The sequence below is a fragment of the Puntigrus tetrazona genome, chromosome 6 (genome assembly GCF_018831695.1).
Source record: "Puntigrus tetrazona isolate hp1 chromosome 6, ASM1883169v1, whole genome shotgun sequence".
In the NCBI taxonomy this organism is placed as follows: domain Eukaryota; kingdom Metazoa; phylum Chordata; class Actinopteri; order Cypriniformes; family Cyprinidae; genus Puntigrus; species Puntigrus tetrazona.
Genome location: NC_056704.1, coordinates 19739148 through 19748417, shown reverse-complemented (window position 1 = coordinate 19748417; position 9270 = coordinate 19739148). Strand labels below are relative to the sequence as shown.

General features: G+C 35.6%; 1 protein-coding gene across 1 annotated transcript; it reads left to right on the top strand.

Annotated features, from left to right (window-relative positions):
• Positions 1-966: 966 nt before the first annotated feature.
• Positions 967-8181, top strand: ttll3 (tubulin tyrosine ligase-like family, member 3). The gene is made up of 13 exons (XM_043242315.1): positions 967-1083; positions 1504-1564; positions 1852-1955; positions 2085-2250; positions 3176-3231; positions 3335-3463; positions 3565-3679; positions 3915-4025; positions 4101-4293; positions 4784-4932; positions 5012-5255; positions 5584-6019; positions 6741-8181. Exons 2-13 carry the CDS (start codon positions 1546-1548, stop codon positions 7344-7346), a joined length of 2328 nt encoding a protein of 775 aa, XP_043098250.1. The 5' UTR covers positions 967-1083; positions 1504-1545; the 3' UTR covers positions 7347-8181.
• The last annotated feature ends 1089 nt before the right edge of the window (positions 8182-9270 follow it).

The following is a 9270-nucleotide window of genomic DNA, read 5'->3' as shown; positions in this document are numbered from 1 at the left end:
AAAAATCACAATTACATATATATATATATATATATATATATATATATATATATATATAAATTAAAAAAAAAAAAAAAAAAAAAAAAAAAATATATATATATATATATATATATATATATATATATATATATATATATATATATATATATATATATATATATATATATATATATATTAATAAACTATGGTGGTTTACATTCCTGTTTCACATAAAGTGTAAACTAAGATCATTCAACTCATCATGAGTCATAACATTTCTTTAAGCTATAGCATACATTGCCATCTAGTGGCTTTTACTGTGTACAGGCAGCCTTAAATGGACTGAGTTCATTGCAAAAGGAAAGGTAATCACAAAAAAAAAGCATAATACAAAACATAAATATTTTAGTGGCAGTCCACGCAGTGTCTATGCAGCAGTTTAGTCTTACAGTAATGGATTTGAGCCTAAATAATAATGTACATGTTACTGTGTTCTTTCTGGCCAAGCTGAGATCACGTAGACATGACAACTAATGCGACTCTTTAACAACAATCAGTTTGTTATGGAACATTGAATAATTTAAGTGCCTTTCAAAGCGACTCATTATGTCACTTTTAACAGACAAAATATCATTCGCCCATTCATGTAGCTAATTGTTATTATTGTTCCGCATGGGGAGACTGGTATATAATGAGGATGTGATTTTATAACTCCCCTGACACTTCTGAAACAGTCTATATTTAGCGCTAAAGTGCGTTATCTGCGTAAAAACTCAAAAGCCTGTATGTCTTTAATGTATCTGAGCTCAAAAAAAAGCCACTTTGGTTAAGCATTATGTGGATAATAGCTATTAAATTCCTCAGTGTACTGTAGCATTGTATGTTTCGGCTGAGTAGACGCACGGCGTCATCCGTTTCCAGGAAACAGTTGTTAAGGGTGATGTAAACAGCACCGGAGCTGGAGCGTGTGAAGTTCGCATGCGCTGAACGAGCGTTTCTCTGCAGCTCTACCGGGCGGGCAGGCTGGGCGCACCGGTGACCTTATCGATTTCAACAGACTGCTTCTGGCGGGTGTCAAATCCAGAGGTGAACGTCGCAGTCCAGGTAAGCTTGCTCAGTAATTCTCACAATCAGTATGGTCGTAAACGGCCCTAAAAGATTTATGTGTTTTTGTTGTTTTTTAAGTTTTATAATGTCACGCGGATCTATAAAATATTGTTATATTATTGAAATATTGTGACCTGCTTCTTTATTTTACCCAGTAAAGTTCTACCGAGTTAAGGAGGAATGTGCATAGTATTTTTTTTCTTCTTCTTAGGATCCGAACATGAGCTTCTGTGTGAAGTCGTTTCTAGGCAGTCACAAATTACAGTGTTCAACTATTTATTGTACGCGTGGTTTTCACTTCTCATAGTTATCATTGTGACGGAGAGCTGTCATCTCTTCAGTTAAATATATATTGCTGAGAGTCAGAGTTAAAGAGTGAGCAATGTGCATTAAATTAACCTCACTTCAAACTTTTAGGTGCTGATCCATTTTGTGAGTGATGTGAGAAATAACTCAAACATGCACCAACATATGCAAGGTACAGTATGTACACACTTTCTTTTTCTCTTATGATCATGATTTTACCTAACATGCACTCACAGAGACCTTAGAAGCTGAAAATAAAAGTTTGGGGTCTTTTTTTTCTTTTTTTTCTCCTTTTTTTGTCTGTTGACATTATTAGACTGAAAACATGATTTGGACTAAGAAGTGTTTCAGATAATGAGGACCAGTTTAAATGTTGTTTTTCAGTATATTTGTGGCCCACACGACTATTGCCTATTTATTTTGTTCAGCATTTTTGTAAAGCGTTTCTTAATGTCACAGTGCAACCCTTTGAAGGAAGAGCTCGTTGTAATTATGTAAATCTGCCAATGATAAATGGGGACAGACTGAAGACAGCTAAGACTCTAGTGGACAAGGCAATAAAGGTGAGGCTTCTTAAATCCTAATGATTCATAGCAGAAGAAGTGCCTTCGATTAACTACGAATTATCTTTAATTTAATAATACTAATGACACTGAGATCTCAATGAATATGCACTGTCTATTCTAATGCAGGAGAAGAAAGTGTTCTCGGTGCTGGGTCCCTATCCGGTAATCCGTGCAGGACTGCGTGCCAGAGGATGGGTGGAGCGGCGACTACCTCGGCCCTCTGTCCCACAGCTCCGTCGACATGATCTTGAAACAGAAGCCACAGATGAGGGTGACAGCAGTGATGATGATGGTGAGAGTATCTGACAGAACTAAGATGCATCACTCTGCGTAGACACATGATAAGGCTGGTCTGTTTCTGTGTGTGTGTATGTGTGTGTGTGTGCGGGTTTACTACCTATACACAGGGGAAAAAATTGCACCCAGAAGTTAGATACGGACACAATGTTCTGTTGGGGATGTTTTAAATGTAAACATGATTTAAAAATATAGGTATTGTCTAGCACACTTTTGTCAGTCAGCGTCATCCCTGTTTCTAAGTAATTATAATTAAATGAATTTAAACAACAGAATTTGGTATCTACATTTTTTAAACTAATTATTACTTTTATTCCCGTAATGACACATTAAACTGATTAACCGTGACAGCAAAGACAATTTTATAATTATTTGAAAAGTTCATTTGAACTTTCCATTCATGAAAGAATTGTGACAAAAATGAAGGGTTTCACAGAAATTGATAATAATAAGAATAAATGTCTCTTGAGCATGCAATCAGCATATTAGAATGCTTCCTGAAGGAGCATGAGAGCAGTACAGTAATTTACAGTAATAAATTACATTTTCAAATATATTAAAATGGCTCATTTAAAGTATAATAACAATACATTTTATCTCAATACATTAACAGTTTTAATGCCTTTTCATCAAATAAATGCAGCCTTGGTGAGCAAGAGAAAAGAGATTACAATAATATTACAAAACTTCAATTTTTTTAAACGATATTGTAAGTATCTTTGTGTTTGTCTGAAGTATACTGTAAATGCTCTGCTCGGAGCAACTGTTTAGGTAATGACCTACTGTAATCTAAAGCTGGATATGATAGTTTGAGTGGCTAACCTGACACCACTCATTCCAACAAACAGATGTCATCGACAAAGATCACGCTTCCTGTCCCTTAACTACTGTCACGCCACCTTCTCTCTTTCTTTTTGCAGACTCAGGAGAAGAAGGAGAGAGGAACGAAGAGGCAGATGATCTGTACGATCTAATGGTATGTTTAGAAACTATTTCACTGATAGTTGCCATAGCAGCTGTGTTTTTCAATGCGATTTTTCGACAGTGGGCAGTCTCTGATCATTATTTGAAATCCCTAGACACGGTTGGTTCGCAACGAGACGCCATATTTCTACTGGACAACCAAGAGAGATTCAGTCGACTGTCGTTCTTTACGTAAAGACCAGATGACCAATCATTACGCAAAGGCTGGATCTTTCACCACCAAGGTTCATCACAAATTTAAACAAATTAAGCTTTTGAAACCAAAATTAATCTACATAAAAACCCTTCCTCTTACTCATTACCTTTAACTTCATCCTTTTTTTAGGTTGGCTTGTGTATGAATTTAAGAAATTTGCAATGGTTTGATGCAGCAGATCCCGATACATTTTTCCCACGCTGCTACAGACTAGGAGCGGATGATGATAAACATGCTTTTATTGGTCAGTACTCCTAATCTTTATTGTCCCCTATTGGCTACTTGTTTTCTTTTTCGTTTAACTGATATTTTAAAGAGATTTACACCACATAAACTGCACAGAGGTTAAATGTGTTGCTCACAGGCACACCTGTGGTGTTCTCTGTAACTTTTCATGGGTTGCCTTATGCTTGGACTGAACTCGCAATGCTGACAAACTTGATCTTGAAAGAAATTGATTTTGTTCTCTTTCTTTACAGAGGACTTCAGAAGGACTGCATGCACAAGTCTACTCCTGTATGTTTTGGAGAAGTATGGAGGGGATTCAGAGTGGGAGAGAACCAGGGAGGTGTATAATGCAAAATCTCATGGTATGACACACCCATTAACACAGACATACCCACATTAGGACTCAAACTTATTCACACATCTTTCCTCCTTCATAGGTCTGAACAAGCCACGTAAACAGCATGCCAATCAGAGGGTTGGAACCTCGATAATTGACAATGCATTGCATATATGTCAGGAGTATCTTAACAGTTTAGAACACTGTGACATAGACATCACTTTGGAAACAATACCTACCCTCTCAGAGCAACAGTGGAAGGTGTTTCTTCAGAATTATTATTTAGTTATTCAGTGAGTATGATTTTGTTTATTTAAAGTGCATCTAATGAGTCATATTACGTTTCTTGAAAAGTTTAAGGGCTGAAATTCTATAACGAAAATCATGAAATAACACTAAACAGCAAAAATGTCTCATGTCAACTTCTTAACATAAGACAAATTAAAGAATCTGTACACACCTTTATACGTAAACAATGGTGTTCAGCCACCTGGACTGTCCAATCAGAATAAAGTTATAAAAAAATAAGTAGGATACATATTACTATTCTTAAATACCAGAACATTTGGACCTCATATCAAACCTAAAACCAGTGAAAAAAATAAATAGTTGATTACTATTGTAGTACAAATTTAATAATTAACACCTAAGGGTACATGGTGAAAAAATATGAGACAAAAAAAGAAAAAAACTATATATATTATCCATAACAAAAGTTTTGCAGGCTTGGGAATAATATTTTGTACAACGGTTATAAAGCTTTCTTGGTCTTTTCCTTTGCAGTGAAGGACTGACGATAGAAGGCTGTGAAGCTTATGTGGAGCGTTGTAAATGCATGCTGGAGCAGATGAGTCATGTTTGCCCTCAGATGGAGACTGATGGACTCTGCAACATCTGGATCATTAAACCTGGGGCCAAGTCGAGAGGCAGAGGTGAGTAGGTGATGCCTAAAGGAAAGCAGAGTAAAAATACAGTAAAACTATTTAATTTACTTTGACTTTACTGTTGTAGGTATAATGTGCATGAACAGGTTGGATGAGATGTTGAGTTTAGTAGATGCAGACCATGGCATCATGAAGGACAGTAAGTGGGTGGTGCAGAAGTACTTGGAGCGGCCTCTTCTGGTGCATGACACTAAGTTTGATGTAAGACAGTGGTTCCTGGTCACAGACTGGAACCCTCTTACTGTGTGGTTCTACCGTGAGTGCTACCTGCGATTTTCTACCCAGCCTTACTCAACTCATACACTGGATAGGTGAGAAAACTAATTTAAAACATTAAAGTGATAGTTGACCCAAAAATTACAACACTCCAAAATTAAAACCTTTACTCACCTTCATGTTGTTAAAGACTTTCTGTAAAAAATAATTTAGATACTGTATATATTTCTTTCAATATAGTGAAAGTCATTGGAATCCACCGTTGTTTTGGACCCCACTGACTTTCACTGCAAGGACAAAAACTGTTGAAATTCTCGAAAATATAAGCCATACATGAATTTCCATTTTCAGGTTAAACTATTCCTTTAAGAGAGATTATTTGATAGACTTCAATTAATCTTTTTCTCTGCTTTCCACCATCAGTTCTGTACATCTTTGCAACAACTCCATCCAGAAACATTTTCAACCAAGCCCTGATCGCAATCCTTCTCTCCCCGCTGAGTGCATGTGGTCATGTTCACAGTTCCGCTCCTGGTTGGCTGCTTCAGGCCAGGATGATCTGTGGGAACGGGTGGTGGTTCCAGGAATGCAGAAGGCCGTTATCCAGACTCTCCTGACTGCACAAGACAGTGTGGAACCTCGGAAAGCTAGTTTTGAGCTCTATGGGGCTGACTTTATGCTGGGCCGGGATTTACGACCTTGGCTGCTGGAGATCAATGCCAGTCCCACCATGGCACCCTCCACAGGGGTCACAGCTCGACTCTGCCCCGCTGTACAGGAAGACACTTTGCGGGTGGTGCTGGATCGACGCTGTGACCGCAACACTCACACTGGTGGTTTCCAACTCATATACAAACAGGTACACATGCACACTGACTAAATTAACTAAATGAAAAACAAACAAAACTATATTCTACATAAATTCAGTTTGTGGTCAGATTTTTATATTTTTATGTTTTTCTTATGGTTGCCGAGGTTTCAGTTATTTTTATAAAATACAGTACAGTAATATTATTATTGCACTTTAAAATAATGGCTTTCTGTTTTAATATATTTGAATATATTTAAAATGTTTAAATGTAATTCATTCCTGTGATGACAAAACTGAATTCTCAGCAATCATTTTAATATGAGAAATTATTAACATTTCTTATTATCTGTGTTGAAAATAGTTCTGCTGCTTAATATTTTTGGTGGAAACTATTATATATTTTTTATGATTACAAAACCAGACTTAAGTATCACAGGTATATTTGTAGCAATGGACAAAAATACATTGTATGGGTCATAATGATTTATTTTTTTAAATTAATTAAATTAAGTAAAGATCATGTTTCATGAAGACAGTTTGTACATTTCTTAGGTCGTAGCATAAATATATTAAAACTTATTTTTTAAATATTAATATGCATTGCTAACTTCATTTGGACAGCTTAAAAGGCTTATCAATATTTAGATTTTTTTAATTGTTTTGAAAATGTCACAGAAAATGTAATAACTTTTTAGGTCCCATTAGTGTCCTAAAAACAACATTTATTTTTTCTATACAAAATATGTTGTTTTTTTTCTTTTGTCTTTAGGCAGCAGTAGAAGTTCCTCAGTATGTGGGAGTGAATCTTCTTGTAGAGGGAACTTCAATCAGGCGTCCTCGAGCCACTGTTTACAAGCCTCTTATTCAGTCTCACCCTGATCCGCTATTAAAATCCAGCAGTCACAAGTCTTCACTTATAAGCAGCCATTGCATTTCTGGTAAGGAGAACCAATCAGAAGAGGTAAAGAAGACCTGGCCTACCCTCACCTCCCGTAAGGTCACATTAGAGAAATCTTTGATCTTTCAACCTAAACTGAGGAAACGTCCCCACAGACTTGTGTTGCCATCAACATGTTTTGTCCTTCCCAACCCGGCAGAACTTCATCCTCAAAAACTCTCACACACTCAAGCCCAGCCAGATCAACCCCCTACACACAGGACACGCAGCAACCTTCCATCGCTTTACCGTCCAACCCCATCACTCGACTTAATAAATCTACGACCCAGACAAACCCTCACTTCCGGTCGCTCAAAACAAGAAACGCATATAGTCAATATATCTTATCCTGCCTTGCGCATGCAGAAATATCTGTCGCTAAACCATAGACTGACCGTGGACACTTTTACAGAGAGAGAAGGACCAAAGTCATCCTGAGGAATCTTTTGAAGAAAATAATTTCATTTAAACAGATTCTAATGTGACAATATTACCTAAAAGGAATTAATAAGTTTTAGATTGCATCAGTTGTATTGTGATTGTGATTATATTTCAATGCGCTGTATTTAAAACTAATATAACTGCTGTCAGAAATAAGAACTGTGTATTAGTTTTTCCTATGCACAAGAAGAGTTTTCTTCAAAAAAAAAGATTTTATTCAGAATATTGACTTATCACTTCCATATAATGGAAGCGTACCTTGGCCAGGGCCTGTAAAGTCTAAAATAGACCAAAGAGCACATAAACAGTGCATTTGACCACAGCTTGTAGAATTTTTTTTAATCTTTGACATAATGCATATGTAAGATATACAATACTATCTTGAATCTTGACTGTAGTATTAACTTAGTTGGTGCTAAATTTTGTATTCTCCAAAAACAATCAGGATGCTTTCTTATGAGCTGTTCATTGACAGTGTTACTTATTGGAAACACTAGTAACATTCTCAAAATTTTTATTCAGTTTGAACCAAGCTAAGTAACAATTAGATATACTATATTTATATTTATATAACTATATTTTTTTATATCATTTTGCACTATTATGACGGTAAACCTTTAACCAAACTCACCACTAGATGGAGGTAGCATTCATATTCAAGGCTCATCGTGTGGGTAAAAATAATAGTATAATTACATGCTAAATCCACAACGATGATTTGTTATAATATGTGTTAATACAGTTTGGTATGTCATAATGTCAAAAGGACATTTTTGTATTTTTGCATAAATGTAATTATCCTGATCATCTACAATAAAAGGGAGCACTTGAACTGATTGAAATCACTGAAATATTTGTGTGACTTATGCTCACTATTGTAGTCTCTATTGTTGTTTTATTCAACATATAATATATTTATAAGTATCATGAATTGTAATATTACATAACAATTATAACAATTATTATCAATAATAGTCATTTACAATTTATATTTTATTATTATTATAATTCTTTATTTTATCCATTGACACACATTAATATCAAGACATTTTCAGAATGTTTGCATTGGAGTGTAATTTAGAGACACTGCATATCCAAAACAAACAAATTGAGACATGATGAAAACTTTAAAATCAACATACACTTGCTCATTTTTACCATCCAGCAGATCTCACTATCTTCAAAAGATGTTTGCCTGATTAGGAACAGCTTGTAGTTAAAAACTCTTGTTTAATTGGATCACTTTAGCATATCTATACTGTAATATGTGGCATTACAGGAAGTGGTTTATTAAATAAAAATGACTGAATGTGGTAGCGAATCCCTCACCCCCTTCTGGCTTACACACATGTTGGGCATCTGTGAACTCTGTGTAACCTACACACAACTAATATGCACCACCATGGCCATAAAAAAACCCCATGTGATACTTACATCATATACTGTATATTTTCTACTTTAAGACCCATACATTGCATAAACAACACTTTCTTGCCTGAATATGCCTGAATTATTTCAGCTATAATATTCATTTACACAATTTTAATTACGTATAGGTCTACATATAGACATTTATTAATATTTCAGTGAGCCTCGTACTTACATTTAAGTATCAAATACAAGCATATCTTGACAAGTAATTACAGAGCCAAAAAAATTGGCACGCATGTACACATTTTTTAACACTCGCAGAGTTGTCTCACTTTTAGAGCTGGGCCATCAGCACTTTGCTGATTGACTGATAATCCAAGCAATCAGAAAATGTCATCTCTCTGCTTTGGCTTTTCCTCAAAGATTCTTGACTGTCTTCCTTGATGACTTGACAGACGTTTTTTGGAAGCACAGCATGGGAAGTATAAAAAGGCTGGAATGCCAGGTCGGTGACCCATTGAGCTCTTAACTAAATGGAATGATTAAACTA

Excerpts from the sequence above, each read along its gene's own strand:
- ttll3 (XM_043242315.1), top strand. Across the intron at positions 3,232-3,334 it reads ATGATCTGTACGATCTAATG|ACACGGTTGGTTCGCAACGA; the intron begins GTATGTTTAGAA and ends TGAAATCCCTAG. Across the intron at positions 4,294-4,783 it reads AATTATTATTTAGTTATTCA|TGAAGGACTGACGATAGAAG; the intron begins GTGAGTATGATT and ends TTTCCTTTGCAG.